Consider the following 16983-nt stretch of genomic DNA (forward strand, 5'->3'; position numbering starts at 1 on the left):
CTACGATGAATAAACAGCTTTGCGAGAAGAGTATAGTATTCACGGGGAAACAAACATCAACAACAATGATTCTTCAAGTATCAACAACATTAACAACATCGGCGTTATAACTTATCGTCATTATTGTGATCTCTTTTCCTCCTTTTTCCTCTTTTATCTCGATCAATTCATTACTACAATCGTCAATGTGTCTCAGTCTTTCGCCGCACCTTCAGCTTTGTATAATGTCTGTATAATTGATTGGCAATGATTATTACCGTTCACGATCATTGTCTTCAGCAACATTGTGTCTAACTTTTCATTACATTTATGTTAGCCGCTATGGACCGTGGTCTTAATTGTTGCTATGGTCTCGACTCTCCCTTTGCTGCGATCATTATATTATACATTTTTGCATTGTTTCGCTACCGACCGTGTCTATAGTAACAATGAACTATGCTTGTGTCTAGAGGAGATAGTTTCCAAGTGTCTGTTTCGTGCGCATTTACGCATCGAATACCTGCGCAACGCCATGTACGGCGCAATAGCGACGCGATGATGATACTAAACGCGACAACGGATAAGCGTCGCTTCTCTCGCTCATGAAATCATTCGATTTAATGAATACTAGAACGAAAACTATGAAAATAGGTCGGTAGCCTCGCTTACGAAATGTAATCGAGTCGTTTAATTTCATAACGCATCTACTAACACACACATCGTACAACCACTTGTACATCGCGCAAATATTCGATATAAAATGTCCATTTTTTTAGTTTTCTTATAGTAAATAAAAAGCGAACGCACGTCCAAACTTCGTCCAAATGATTCACTTCGCGCTTCCGACATATATATATATATATATATGTATGTGTGTGTACATACATACGTATATACATACATATATATATAATTCGACGATATATAAATACGTTGTATAATACTATACAGTATATTACGTGCTATGTAATATATACGGTGTCTAGAAATACAAGTCCTCGAGCTTCGTCACAAGAATCGAGGAGAATGAATATTTTGGAGCTTTGTGTCCGTGAGAATTAACACGGTATATAATTCGTATGCATGGCTTCTTAGGTCGCGACTTATAGATACGGAAACATAGGACGCAGTCTTCTCGGAATACAATATACAAGATATATATCCCGTAACTGGTGTGGCGACAGCGGAAAAAGATTATTGTACAATTATTCTGTACTCTCTCTCTCTCTCTCTCTCTCTCTCTCTCTCTCTCTCTCTCTCTCTCTCTCTCTCTCTCTCTCTCTCTCTCTCTCTCTCCCCCTCTCCCTCCCTCTCTCTCTCTCTCTCTCTCTCTCTCTCTCTCTCTCTCTCTCTCTCTCTCTCTCTCTCTCTCTCTCTCTCTCTCTCTCTCTCTCTTTTACACACACATATACACACACGTATAGAATCATACATCATTTTCCTAGCTGTACCGCCAGCCACAGGATACTCTACTACGACTTTCTCAAAAGCAATATCTCTCCGTAGTAAACTCCTTGTTTCTTTCTTTCTTTCTTTTTCCTTTACTACATCTTTGTGCGGTAAAGAGTATTTAGCTTACGTTGCCTTAAGTATTTATTGAACAATATATAAGTACACGTTTATCGCGAGCGTGATATCAATAGTCGTATAACAAATATAGTCTACTGCACGACGTCGTAATACTGAGACTACAGATTATATAAACACCTTTACAAACAAATTAAGCTAACTCAGGGAGAATTATTGTCGTTAATCGTCTGCAACTGATACTCCGGGTTTTTAAGAAGAGAATGCTATATTATACATCACCGCGTCCCTCCTTTTTCATCTGTATAATCCAATGACTGCCTACTACATTTCGATATCTATGTGAAGATTAACCGAGATATAACCATTTTTCTTTTCCTTATCTTCGAAACATACGACACGCAGCGTATCGATTTATGCGCGTGCGACATAAAAATCGAATGGATCACCTACTCTACTCTCCTAAGAATCGGGTAAGCTTGTCTCAACAGCTTTATGTCGAAATACACTCCAGTGTATATGTCACATTTGTCATAACAATATAAGGGTACCCCTAGCATGATACTTAAAGCTCTTACAATTTTTATAACACACTTGCGCATAAATAGTAGCGGTAGCTGGGATTGTGGACTAGACATGATGTGGTTGAATATGAGACAGCCTGTTTGATGAGCTGGATCAGGATTTCATGCTATTATTCTCGTCTAGCCGCCTCTCCGTCGCTACCGTTAGCAGATTCGAAAATTCCATCTCTAACAATTGCCTCGCCTACGAAAGCCACAAAATTTCTTTCAGTTTACGCAAATCTTATTGATCTTGATGAACGTGTATATCTATATATCTGATTCATGTGCGATATGATGATGCAACTCAACAGCTGCTACTTACCTGCGTGTTTTGCGTAGGAATTTGCAGTGTTAACGCAAAACTATTTGCATCGAAACTTTCATCGAGAGCTATAAGCGCGCCATGTACACCCGATTCCAAGAGATTATTTCCATATTCCTGTGAAAGTGAACGTAAATGTCATATTTTTTTTCTTTTTTCTTTTTCTTTTTCTAAATGATGAATTTTCTTTTCGTAAATGATCAATCGCGAGCGAGGAAGAAACGAGAAACATTTCACCAACCTTCAATCCGATCGACTGTACCCATCTTATAACACGGTCGTTGCTCCATACCAACACGTCTATATTGGCACCTTCTGCCATTCGCCTCCTTTCCTCTAATTGCTGCCTGTCGTAATTTAGTCTCTTTAAACAGGAGATCCCGTACTGCAAACTTGTTCTATAACAAACAATCGATATATAGAATGATTCGTACACAAAGTGATCCACCTGATCATTAACGATCTCATTTCAAGACATGAGAAAGTATGTTTGTATCGATATGTTCGGTAAGTAATTATTTTACGCGGGGAAATGATTATTTTACACGTGAAAACGTTGAACACATTTCAAGATCAACTGCTTTTTTCTTTATTTTTTTTTCTTTTACGGAACGCTATATATCGTTATATTCCCCGTTAGAAACCCCTCCGTCCCGAGCCTCTGTCCTATGATCAGGATATAAAAATTCTTGCTTCCCACATTCACTGTGGGAATGACAATTTTTTTACAAACACTGCTCAAAAATATTTTCTTCGATTTTTCGTGAGATCCTAAAACCAACAGAAGAGAATTTTCAACTCTTTATTTCATAATAATATTACTCACATTCCTTTTCAATTGAAGAAGAACTATGATATAATTACTCGGCGATTTTTATAATTACTCGATGATTTCCCCTCTGTAATAAATGCTTTTCACATACATATTGCTTGAACATCTTGATATTTCTCTTTAAATCTATTTTTGAGCAAGATCAATTTTAAAAATAAAACGCGGCTATTTTTTTTTCTTTTATGACTAGCTACTTTTTCAACCATCCAAAAGTCAAAGAGCCCTCATCAGATTGTCTGCAGTGTTTACTATTCGTCCCATTTTGGTCCACGGGAGCTATTTTATTTCACTCCTACCCGCCGGTGAAACCGGTTAGGGCACTCCCCCATCCGCCACCCGGGGGACGCGCTCTCTAGGGGTTAGACTTCCCCCGAGAGTAACACAGTAAAAACTAGTGATATATCTTTTATCTTTTAACCGATGAAAACCAAACAAATTTGACATTATATGACAATTTTCCTACAAACATTATTCAAAAATATTTTCTTCCATTTTTCGTGAGATCCTATACCAATACAGAACAGAATTTTCAACTCTTTATTTTATAATAATATTACTCACATTCCTTTTCAATTGAGAAAGAACTATGATATTTACTCGAATTACTCGGCGATTTTTACAATTACTCGATGATTTTCCCTCTGTAATGAATGCTTTTCATACATACTGCTTCAGCATCTTGATATTTCTCTTTAAATCTATTTTTGAGCAAAATCAGTTTTAAAAATAACACGCGGCTATTTCTTTTTTCTTTTATAATAGCTATTTTTCCAACCGTTCAAAAGTCAAAGAGCCCTCATCAGGTTGTCTGCAGTGTTTAATCGTTCAAATGTTTACTGTCATTCACAGCGGATGTGAACTGCAATGGAAAAGCATTGTATATACGTGGACAATGTATAAGTTTATCTTCTAAAATATACAATGTCGATGATGATTACTTTATATATTGTTTCTCGGAAATATCATGGATACACAAGAAATCTTATAACAAAAATTATACGTATAAGCTTTAAAAACACGCAATCGTCAAACTTTTAACTGTCAGATAAAACTAATTGATTGTGATTATCTTCTTGAATAAAATATGTCGATAGTAAATCAAACGTAGTTACATTTGTTTTCGGGAGAATTTCTATGCGTTTTTGTTTCAAACATCCCAAAAACTAAAGCCGCAATAAACGAAATGTAATAACGTTTTTTTCTAAAAGTAATGTTGATGCAAACTTATCTTTCCTCTCCCACAATCAATCATCTTACTGTTTCCCCTCATCCTTCTCTCAATCAGTCTCATACGAGGGTAGTCTGAAAAGTTCTCGGCCTAACAATGAAAGAAAATTCTTTTTGCCGTGAAATATGTTTTATTTTTCAATATAATCTCCTGAAACTTCAATACATTTATTCCAACGTTTTTGCAATAATTCAATAACATCATTAAAATGTGATTCCGGAAGGTTCTTTTCACTCTGGTGTATAGTGGTGCATCCAAATTTCATCAACAATTGTGAAACGATGCTTGAAATCCATTTTATTTCGCTTAAAACGATCCAAACAAGCTTGAGAAATACGCATTCGAATGCGTTTTTGGTCAATTGTTAGCAAATGCGGCACCCATCTTGCACAAAGCTTTTTCAATTGGTGCTACTCGAATGATTTGACAGATCGAATAAAATTTTACATGGGTTTATATCAGAGATGCCACTTTCCAATACAATTATAGTTTGACAGTTTCTAATGCCATGTATGTGTCAGGTCGAGAACTTTTTAGACTACCTACTACTACTATAGTTGCTGCTATCGGTATTTTGTCTCTCTCTCTCTCTCTGTGCGCGCGCGCGCGTGTGTGTGTGTGTGTGTGTGTGTGTGTGTGTGTGTGTGTGTGTGTGTGTATGTGTGTGTGTGTGTACCTGTGAAAACTGTCAACCATTCGGAGTTGTCCGCGAAGATCCTTTTTCGTAAGATGATCGAGCATTCTGGCATCAACAAGGCACTCCATAAAGGTGGAACGATATTGCGGCAGTCCAAGGCTGGGTAACCAAACATTCCCTATCCATTCGTGATTCATATCGCCAAATGCTAATGTTGTGCGAGATGTTTTCGGCGCTGACGGACTAGTGAGCGATACCATTTCTTGAATAGCTAGTCTCAGCTTTAGTCGGTGCAGAGGATTACTGTTAGAAATGTATGCAATACGATGCAATGATTATAATTACAATTTAGCTACGAAAAATAATAGAAAGTCCCTTCCTAATGATACCATTATTGATAATTAAATAAACCTGATAAAAGATAGAGTTAATGAAAAAAAAAATATCAATGGAAATGTCACGTAACTTGAAAAGATTGAACAATGACGCTATTAATTTTTCGACAATAGATCTATTAGAAAATCATTTTACAGTCAGTCCGTTTGTTTTTTCTAATTTATCATCACATATACATCGGGTTTTTAATATTCCTTAAAACTCACCTATTTTCTCGAAATACCCCCACACAGCACAACATGCCCTGAGATGATTATACTGAATCTACGCGGGAATATACGCGTCCCACGACGGTGGTCCTTTGTACAATTTGAACGTGTTTATGATGACTCTAGGACATCTTGTGCTATCTTGAGCATATTTCTCCCGCGTACTACAAGTCTATTCCTCTGTGAAAGTATTCAGAGTATATCGGAAAGACAGATTGTGTATATCTTCTAAATATTCAAGATACCCAATGTTACCCAAAGAATTCAAGTTAGAGGATTACAGGATATTTGTTCGAACAATTATCATCTTCTCTCGACACCTCGTATAAGTAATGTTTAGACCATTTTGTCCACATGAATCCTCCCTATACATTTTACAGGAGACATTTAAGAGATTTGGTTGAAAGTGACATTCTGATACTGGAAGACCAAAAAAAAAAAAAATGCCAGAATCATACCTTATACCAATTTCCCGTTGAATCTCGGTATCGCTAAGAGCACTCATGATAGCACCGCTTTTGACATTCGCCCGACAAGCAGCGACGTACCACGTTGGCATGCCTACCCAAAGCTCCAACCATGCGACAACCGTAGGTCCGTTCCACAGGGCGAAAGGTGTCCCGGCTTTCATCGCTTCCGCTAAGAGCTCGTGTCGCGAAGAATCCAGCATACTACCAAACATACTGGGACTAAAACAAGGCCGATGTGCTTATCACCGTGGATAAATTGTGCAAGATATCTGAGTGTAAGTAAAGTATCAGTCGTATGCTCGTAGATTGTAGCTCAAACTCAACAAGAAAGATCTCCACACGCGCGCGCGTGCGCAAACAAATTTAAGAGTACTAAAATTTTATATATTATAATTTTGAGTTATTAGCTAAAATGGATCGATCACGCACGATATGGTGAACAAACGGTGCTTGATTGATGCTTCGTTAAATTCCTCTGCTCACCACTCGTCAGTCGGCGTCAGCGAGCATAGAGTAAACATTACATCTTAGTAACATAACATTCCTTCTTGTTCCGTTTGAGTTGATACATAAGTACACAACAGATATCATACTTACCATCAGATATCTTCTACGCACTAAGAAGGAAAAAAAAATTAGAAAAAAAATAAGCAGGGTCATATAAGCCCTGTAATACGGGACAGGGGAGAGATTGACAATGTCTTTTTCGAAGGTACCGAATCTAATTTCAATGGTTGCTATATGAATACCTCTTCTTTTTCCTGCGATCAAAATCGCTTTTGCTTCCGAGCGTACCAGCCACAGCCACGCTATCTCCGTAATCAGGATCGGCTGGTGTACTCGCCCCTCCCATTCCTGGTACATCGCCTGGCATCGGTGTATCTTTTCCTTTGATCTGAACATACATTAAAAGAATAAAAATTAATTTTACACAAATATCTCCGACTTCAATTTATTAAGATGAAGAAAAAGAAAGACATCTTACTTTCTCCTTCTTGCTAAAAAATCTACCAAGGCTGCTCTTGATGCCTTTCTTCTTTTGCGCAGCTGCGACAGCAGCCGCTGTAGCGGGGCTCATGGTCGATTGCATGTGCAAATGCGATGTTGACAGCTGTCCGATAGGTAGTCCAACACCAGAGAAGTTGTTCTTGTGCAAACTGTCCTGGCTGCTGTGGCGTGAAGACAATGGGGAAGGAGGAGTCCCAGAATTGAGTGCGCCGTTGTTATGCTGCCCATGCCTGCTGCATGGAGCGCTAATCTAGTTTCTATTTCTACTCTAATCAATGCTACTGCATTCTAGCTCTCGTAAGAACAATGTTTCTTTTTTTCTACAAGTTTATATATTCTCTCAAGTGCATATGATTTTGTATAATATTTCGTATTGTCTAATTATTTATTACTACACCATTTTCAAGCGCTGTATAGCTCAAATGCTGTAAAAAGGGATGTAGTTCAAACGCTGTTATTTTTAAGTTGTACTAAACTTTGAACTGTATAAAAAAAGAAACAATGTCGAGTAAATCGCGACATTATTGTACCTATAATATAAGTCTCTATGCAGCACGTGTATATGCGTGATACAGTAGCAGTCCATCGCAGATTAACATATATATAGATTGTATCCATAGAGAGAGAGAGAGAGAGAGAGAGAGAGAGAGAAAGAGAGAGAGAGAGAGAGAGAGGGATGAGGGGGGAAGGATTAACATCAATATAAAATTAAGAAAATAAATACGAATATGCACGTAAGAGATAAATAGATAACAGAAACAAGTAGAGAGATGCAATGAGATTTCTTTTGCATTTTGTTGATATTGTGAAAGTAAGTTTCTTCCTTTATCGAAGACCGCGATAGTTATCGCAAACTGAGCGAGCTTGGATGTGCGACAAGTGGGACAAGCTAACGATATATTAATTTTCCTCGATATCTCGTATTTATCAAATGCATCGGGTTCTTTATCCGTCGTTGCCACTGTGCCCGAGAATCGGAACTGCGGGCATGTTGAAGCACTTTGCACGTGTATTTCTACCTCCGAAAAAATATGTTCAATTTCTTGAGTAAGCGATATTGCTTCAACAATGAGCAAGCGTATTACCGTCAACCTGACCTGAACTAACTTTAAGGTTATTCGTTTCATGCCCACAAGAGCCATTCGAATATGTGTCGTGCACAGCGGCGCATAATGCAACTTGCATGCAGTATTAGTATCTTTAATTAACCTGTGCGTGGGGAAACCACTGCTCGGAAATCCGCTCTGTCCTGCACGTCTGACGGCACAAACAATGAAAAGTAGAAACAACTTAAGAAACAATAGTGAACACACTCTGGCTAATCTCATCTCACACCTTGCATGTATAATGTAACGAAGATTGCAACAGAGATTACACGTATCAATCAAGGTTTCCCCACATTAAAAAGTAAAAGTTATAGCGTATTATTAATTGTACGACGTAATATTAGTTGTACGAAATTCTATTTGATTTTTTTAAGTGTCATACATTTTTGAGATACGATTGCCACAGCGTACAAATCATAATTAGTTAAATTTGTGATAGAAGTGATATGAATAGAAGTGATTGTGATATGAATATGAACGAAATTCGCGCATATTCAACGAAATAACAGCAATAACGAAATTAGTCGGAATTGAAAGCTAAAGTAACGAAAACACTGTACCTTCTGAGCTCCTCTTGACTATGCGCCAACGCTTGAACGACACGTTCCAATCTCAAGGATCTGGCTGTTAAAGGAGAAGCCGCGTCGCTACCACCGCTTCCCGCACCTCCAGTACTATCTCTCTCACTAACGGAGTGCAACTCTTCTCCTGACAACTGCAACTGCCGTGTATGGAGAACATAATTAAAAAAGAATTTTTATATATATATATATATATACAGGGTATTTTCTTCTAATCAACGCACTTGAACTTTGTTTCAAAAACTAAATGAGATATCGCGATTCGTTCTTCTGTTTTTTTTTCTTTCTTTTCAAGTATTACGGTACTATGGTACCGTGGTTTCGAAGGGGACACATTTGGAAAGAATAAAAAGTTTGACCTTGGGTGAAAGCAATCTGAAAGGGAAAGAGAAGGACCTCGATAAGATCTCGATATCTCATTTAGTTCTAGAGTTTAGTTCTATTCGAATACGTTGATTAAAAGAAGGAACCCTGTGTCACGTGATTTTTGCATGTATGAAATATTTTGGTAGACATATATCTGCCAATTTTTCTTCTGTATAAAAATAACCTCAGGTATAATATATCCGTATAAACACATTATCACACTGTACGTTTGTTATTGAGGAATCGCGAAAATTCGCCGAATAGATTTTATTGTTGTGAAAAAATGAATCATTTGCACATCATGTGTGGGAAGTCAAACAACGGCGCAAAAATTTGCAGAAAATGGTAAATCATGATGGCAGAATTTATTTCATTACGTATTTGGTAAATATTTGGTACGTACGTGGTTTCGTTACCACTAATTGCGAGTGAATATTGTGATTGCGATTGAAATTATAATTGTTTTTATCGATAAAAATTACTCAGAGATCGTATCATTCTTATCCTTATTCAACAAATATGGCAAATTCTTCGATCGAGCTAACAGTCATTAAACTGACTGATACAGCCAACAAACCTGACTAGCAGGAAGAGATTCCGATAATTGGCCTGGACTAGCTAAAGAAGCTGCATACTGATGCAAGTGAGCCGGAGACATCGACGCAGGTGCCTGTATTAGAAAAGAATATACAGCGAATATACGTGTAAATAGCGCAAATAAATAACCCGTCTAAGAATACTCGACAAGAAATATCTGTAAAATGTGCCTTTCCGCCACTTCGATGGAACTCGGCACACTTGTAGAGATGGCGAAATTAACAGACAGACACCTGTTAATTTCAGTTCAACTGCTGAGACGCAAGCTTGAGGGATTACATATACCTAGGAATGTCAAAAAATGGCCTCCTCTTGTTTTTATATATTTTAAAAGAGAGTTTCAGGTTCATATAATAATGTACAACATTTTAATGTCTATTTGAATTTGAATATGGAACGATGGATGTAGCGATAAGAGTTGAGAATAGGAAGAACTTACTTTGTATTGTCATAACGATATTAATAAATTGAAGATGAAGATTGAGGCTAACATAAGCTATCTCGTTCATTATTTAACGCCTCTTTCGCTTATATGTAGTTGACTGCATTTTGTATGAAAAACCATGTCATATTTTTCAAACTTCTCCTACATCTCCCATAATATTACCGAGATAATGAAAAAGGGATAAAACTTTGAGAATGTTGTTTCACTCTCTTTGAATTCACATCTCAGCAGCTATGGGTCTATTATTTTTTGGCTATTCTATAAACGCACCAAGTTTCATTCATTCATTCTCAGAGAGAATGGCACTTTCGTGAATGTTCCTTGTGTTAGTGACTGAGAAATAACTTGATCAGCGATCAAGTGACTGTACTAACGGTGTGGTATTTGTGCAGATAATCTCTGTTGGGACTATGGTGTGACTTCGGAGTGGATCGCCCACTTAACGGTGGCGAAGCTCGTTCGAGGCTTCGACCTCTCGCTAACAAATTCATGTGCTCCAGGCTGCCGACGCGAGACTCCAGTTCTTCCGCACGTGCTTCCGTACTCTGTTTCTCTTCCTACGAAATTATGCATGAAATTAAACTCAAAATAGATATAAGATCCTAAGTGAACAAAATCGTGTACGAAACGTTCTAGAAATATGTAAAACGTAAACGACAAACTTTACATTGGTTAAAAGATACGTAGAACATAATAGACGCTCTATTGAATTTAAAACAGTCTGTACTCTATTGTCTATGTCTGATATCAGTTTATAATATTATCTTTTTTTTACCTGTATCAATCTAATTTCGTTATTAATAGCATCTAACTGTTCTTGCAGCATTAACGCCAGTGTTTGGGCATCTGTATGGCCGGTAGGACTAATTACGTCAGCCGCACAACTGAATATACTTTCGTTATCTCCATCCCCCTCTGCGTCACTCGAAACGTCAAACGCTTGTTGAACGTTAGCGAGTACATGCGCTTGTTGTAGTTTTTCCCACTCCTGCTCTGCTAGAGTCCGTGCTACATAATTCTGTAAGGCAGCAATTTACGTATTATGTATGCCTTTTTTCTTAAATGCGCAATTACGTATGATACGAAGTTTCCAAATGTCACGTTTTAAATCCTTCCTGATATACGCGCGGTACGATACCTTTGACGAATCCTCTTCGATGGTTCGTTTACCACTTCTTCTAGGTAACGAATGCGTATCAAAACTACTGTGACTCGCGCTCCTCGAAAAAGAACCTGGATCTACAGCATTTGGAGATAAACTTCTAGTTAGAGCGTCAGTCTGCTGAATATTAAATGCAATCTCTTGCTGGAGCATTTGTCTCTTAACGTTATCTATCTCTAAGCGCGCTTTTCCCAATTCTTTAACGATGTCAGCTTTTTCATTCTGCAGATCTTCCGCCACCTTTCTCGTTTTTTCAAGTTCCTGAGTAAGTCCATTTTTCTCTTCCAACCATTGCATTCTCTCATTCAAATGCATTTGCAATCTTTCGTTAGACTCTAGAGGAAAATTTTTAATCGGATGTTACTTCAAATATTCAACCGAATCATATTATGTTTGTTTGAATAGTCGTACAATTGTACAGTAAGAGCCTGATGTATGATAAATATATTAGATAAAAATTACGCAACGCGCGCGCGCGCGCGCGCGTGTGTGTGTGTGTGTGTGTGTGTGTGTGTGTGTGTGTGTGTGTGTGTGTGTGTGCGTGTGCGTGTGCGTGTGCGTGTGCGTGTGCGTGTGCGTGTGTGTGTGTGTGTGTGTGTGTGTGTGTGTGTGTGTGTGTGTGTGTGTGTGTGTGTGTGTGTGTGTGTGTGTGTGCATGCGTGCGTATGTCTTTACCAGATAAGAGTTTATCGACAGTTGCACTAAGACGCGTATTATGCTCCTCGTTCATTTTAAGCCGTTGGTTAACACGCATCACCTCTGCATTCTTTTCTTCTAATTGTGTTTCCAGTCTTTGTATTCTGTCTTCTGCACTACCATGCCTCTCTTGAGCCTGCTTGAATATTTTATAAAATTTTAATTATTTATAATATTATAAATTTCCATCAAGAAATGCTATGTCTTATCTTATGAGAGAAGATTTGAAAAATAAAAGGGACTTGTTTGATCCCCCCAAATCTAAAGAATGACAGCACTCTGATTAGAATTATAACTGCAAGATCTTGCTGCATATTCAGAATGACAGTTTTGCATTTGGCACTGTTATGTGTCTGTTATACGATATAAAACGAATAGACTATTATCCAATTCAGTGCTCGCAATTGAAAATCGAATACGCATGTAGTTTACAGTTTTCGAAGGAATGAATCTCTTCATCTTTAATTTGCGTACTTGCTAATTGTTGCACGACATTTTTTACCGAGTTATTTAATGTTGAGATAAAAAGCGTCTTCTCGACTTTGACTTTTCACGAAGAGAACGAACGGATCAATGCTCGATCGTTCATTACTTAATTCTGCAAAAGAACTACAAAAGAACTACCTTGTTGATCCAATTTTGATGCAATGACACCTATTTGAAAAAATTTCTGTGTAATGGGATGAAATGTAATACATATTCTCACAGTCTCTTCTACTTGAAAGCTCATTAAATTCGATACGAATGTATCCTGATTAACTCTGATAATTCTGATTAAAAAAAAAAAAAAAAAGAAAAAGAAATAAAATAAAAACGTAAAGTCGGCAGCTACAAAACATATGCATACGCTTAGCGCGTTTTCTATATATCTCTCATGTATATATAACTTACACATTGCTATTTTAGCAGGAGTTATCGACTCTTGATGGAGCTCTCTGATATCACTTCTTTCGTAGGAATTTACGCAATATCTTACCAACAATTTTTAGAAAATTGTTCTTTTTTGCAACACACTATGCATTTATAGTACACGTCTACTGATACAACGATATAATGATACTCAGCAAAAATATATCTACAGAGATTTCACGCCCTTTGAATTTAGAAAGTGGTTTACGCAGCTCACATTTCTTCCCTGGTGGTAATTAAACGATGCAACATCCATCTTAAATCTGGTAGTATAAACACAAGAGAAGAATGAAGAAAACGAAAAACGATCACTCTGAGCAACAAGGTTTCGACGTTACAACCAACAGCGAGTTGTAATTAATTGTAAGACAATCAAAGTGTGCTGCCGCCCTCTTGAATCAAAAAGTCCCTTAACCTTTTGTCTTTTCTCGTATAAAGCTATTATTTATTTTAATTTAAAATTGTTTTCGACATAAGCGTCGGGATATATTATAATTGATAGAAATATAGCATAATTGTATCAGTATATAATTCAGAATGAATGATGAATATAAGAAAAATTTACATAATCATTATATTTTTCTGTTAAATTATTCTAGCATTTCTATTATAATCTAAAGACAAAACACTCTTCAATGAGAAAAAAAAGAGAAAAGAAAAGAAAACTGTAAACGGAAAAATCTTTTATATCCCAGTGAATGAGACCAAAAAAAAAAAGGAAAAGAACAAAGTATATGACATTAATGAATATCCAGGAAACGATGCATTGCTCATAAATCATAAATTATGAAAACATATTTGTCAGTCGCAAGGCTGACCAGTAACAGATTTTGTACACACCAAAAATGTCGACCTTTATTACTCACATGCTGCATTGTATCGGTTTTCGAGTTGTATGAAATAGAAAACGTAATGAATTTCGCGACGAATATACAGAGTATATAGAGTATATAGAGTATACAGAGTATACAGAGTGTACAGAGTATACAGAGTGTACAGAGTATACAGAGTGCACAGAGTATACAGAGTATACAGAGTGTACAGAGTATACAGAGTATGCAGAGTATACAGAGTATACAGAGTATGCAGAGTATACAGAGTATACAGAGCATATAGAGTATCTCAAAATTTGCAACGATATCATTACAGCAGCAAAGCTTTCGAAAAACTAAACAATCAAAGTCTGTTATTTTGTACATATTCCACAAGCAACCGTCTCTTAAATACATACTTGACAAATATTATCAAGAATGTTATGAAAAAATCGTATGATGCTATTTTAGAAATTTAAGATGACCTTAAGTTTGTTCGTAGAAATAGATTTTTTCTTACTTTCTTCTTTCTTAGACTACAATTTGTAGGTAGCGTGAGACAAATGAATGTTTACCTTACCACCTTTTTTTTAAACTCGCAATTGTGTCAAAAATTATGCCGACCGATACGATGAACACCTCCTGTATGGCATTAAGGTCCAATTTCATAACTTACTTTAACCAGAGTTTAACTCGTTGAAGTTAACACCTATCCGTACAAACTCGCCTGGTCGCATAATGCATATACACAAGATACTTGACCAACAGTATGACTAATGTAAAAGGTATTTTTTTCTTTTTACTGCACGGATCGTGGATTGGTTCATTTTCTTTATGCATATGCAATACGTGATTATGCGAGTATGCGTAGATAGACCTTGAACGAGTTAAACTCCGGTTAAAGTAAGCTGGGCCTAAAGGTGACTTTCACCAAGCTCCGGTTAATTGAAGTAACGGTTAACTGGCAAAGTTAATGATCTCTACAGCCCAGCTGACTTTGTCTTTTGATTGTTTCAAATATTATGAACTTTACGGCAATCAGCTGTAATCGACAAGTTTTATTACAGATGAATTTCAATTGTTACAAAGTATTAAACCCTTTGTTTGAATTTTACTCGTTAAATATATCCCGTTCAGAAAGGAATGCAATTTAAATATAATGTACATTCTCCTGAGAACCAAACGACAACAAGTATACTTTCAATTGTCTCACAAAACGTTACTCTCAAAAAAGTGATAGATAGATTAATTTCCATAAATAATTTCAAAGTTAAAATAATTGGATAATTGAAATTAGTTTTGATCTAAACAAAGGGTATAATTAAATTCTCAATGCAAATAAATTAAACTGTAAAAGACCAGCTTGTATTTAACAATTTGTATATTTCGTAAGAATGACAAGGACACTGCTGTGCAGAAAAAGTGTCAGATCCATATTATGTACGCCGCGAATACTGTTATCACATATCGTACATACAGTAATACAGAACATGGAGCAGCAAAATATTGCTTTTCGAGTATCTGAAATCAACTCAAATGTAATAGAAACACTTTGCGATAACGATGCATATTAACAAAAAGATAAGCTTTCTAGACACATTTTGCACCTGAGAAACGTCAGTAAAAGTGCAGAGGAATAAAAAAGAAAAGTTGGCGATGTGACGTGATATGATTCCCCTGCGTACCTGGTTGGGCCTCCTCACCTGCGTCAGAGCCTCCATCCTCTGCTTCAATTGTTCTTCCATTTCTGGTAACTTGGCATATTGTGCTAATTTCTGTTCCGCAAGTTCTAGTTTCTCCTGTATAGCCGCGATTTTCTCCTCTTGAAGCTTTTAACATATACCTTTCATTATTAATAATAAAGAAAACGCGACATCTGTTAATACTTGCAGAGTGTCCCACAAGGATACTTTCATATTTATTTGGTAAATTATAAAAAATGATGCGAATAATTCTAACATTGCCCAATCATACAGTCAACTGAGTTGTTTCCCTCTGTTTAACATATTCGCCAGCGTCGCGCATGTATGACGCATCGATCTCTCACTTCAAGCTCATACACACACACGTGCGCGCGCGTACATATCTTCAAAAATTAAATTTAGAAATTTTCAATTCTACTCAACACGTTTGCTTGTCAACGTCACAAATATACACATGTAACAGCGAAAATTTTCCGTTCTATATACATATATATAGAATAATATATATATATATATATAGAATATGGCATGTGTGTGTGTGTGTGTGTGTATACATATACACACATACACACACACGCACACAACACGCGAAACGCAAAACGCAATTAAAGAAAAAAAACCTACAATATATGGTCTGATATAGGGAAAGTTCTCTAAATAAACTACAATAATATTAACAAGTTACAAGTGACTGGAACGTATAATTGGAAATTATTAATAATAAATTTTGATGTAATGTAAGCGCATTTAATTCTATATCAAACAGAAAATGTCTTATAATTTTATTTCTTATATTCTGTTGAAGGACACCCTACATAACAAAGATATAATGCAAATGTTATGTACCTTTAATTGAGCTTTTTTATGCTGTAATTCCTGTTCTAATTTCTCATTAAGATCGTGAAGACTAGTGGACTCTCGTTGAGCATTAAGATAACGTTTTTCTAGAGTTGTTATTCGCTCCTCTTGGTCCTTCTTCTGCGCTGCATTCTCCCGCAGATCTCTTTGTAGTTTGACATTTGTTTCTTGCGTCTTTAAAAGATCCTTCTGCGTTTTAGACAATGTTTCCTCTAACTCGGTAATTCGTCCGCTTAGTTCGGCTACTCGTCGTTGCCATGTACTTAATTCTGAGCTCTAGAATAATATTTGCATTACGTTATAGTGTTAGTTGTATCAGGAAAAGCTTCAAACTACTCGTATACTCTGATAATTAAAATGTATGAACGTGTTATATAATTCAAGTACGCGGTACTTATCGTAATCTTATGACAAGTACACGTCTATATGACGCTAGGACTAATTTGAGAAAGTAACGATACACTATTATTCGTATATGTAGATGTTCCCGACGTTTCCAGTGTTTCCAGTTGTCTTGTGTTTGTAAGAATAAAAAAGAAAAAAAAAACACATCGAGGAAACAGCGAAGCTTATC

General features: G+C 36.6%; 1 protein-coding gene across 14 annotated transcripts in view; it reads right to left on the reverse strand.

Moving 5' to 3' along the window:
• Positions 1-1559: 1559 nt before the first annotated feature.
• The window catches only part of Liprin-alpha (PTPRF interacting protein alpha), a 25403-nt gene continuing 9979 nt past the window's right edge, over positions 1560-16983 (reverse strand). For 2 of the 14 annotated variants that reach the window (XM_019841134.2, XM_025304454.1), the window contains 16 exons: positions 16398-16685; positions 15534-15677; positions 12107-12266; positions 11408-11766; positions 11045-11287; positions 10644-10826; positions 9805-9897; positions 8841-9001; positions 8384-8431; positions 7152-7407; positions 6916-7061; positions 6155-6385; positions 5131-5394; positions 2636-2792; positions 2395-2511; positions 1560-2274 (listed from right to left, as the gene is read on the reverse strand). In XM_019841134.2, the coding sequence (XP_019696693.2) occupies positions 2185-2274; positions 2395-2511; positions 2636-2792; positions 5131-5394; positions 6155-6385; positions 6916-7061; positions 7152-7407; positions 8384-8431; positions 8841-9001; positions 9805-9897; positions 10644-10826; positions 11045-11287; positions 11408-11766; positions 12107-12266; positions 15534-15677; positions 16398-16685 (2940 nt within the window). In that variant the 3' untranslated portion in view covers positions 1560-2184. The remainder of the gene's footprint in view (positions 2275-2394; positions 2512-2635; positions 2793-5130; positions 5395-6154; positions 6386-6915; positions 7062-7151; positions 7408-8383; positions 8432-8840; positions 9002-9804; positions 9898-10643; positions 10827-11044; positions 11288-11407; positions 11767-12106; positions 12267-15533; positions 15678-16397; positions 16686-16983) is intronic. The other 12 variants (XM_025304446.1, XM_025304444.1, XM_025304442.1 and 9 more) reach the window with 12 other exon arrangements.

The sequence above is a fragment of the Harpegnathos saltator genome, unplaced genomic scaffold, assembly GCF_003227715.2.
Source record: "Harpegnathos saltator strain DR-91 unplaced genomic scaffold, Hsal_v8.6 scaffold61, whole genome shotgun sequence".
NCBI classification, from domain to species: Eukaryota; Metazoa; Arthropoda; class Insecta; order Hymenoptera; family Formicidae; genus Harpegnathos; species Harpegnathos saltator.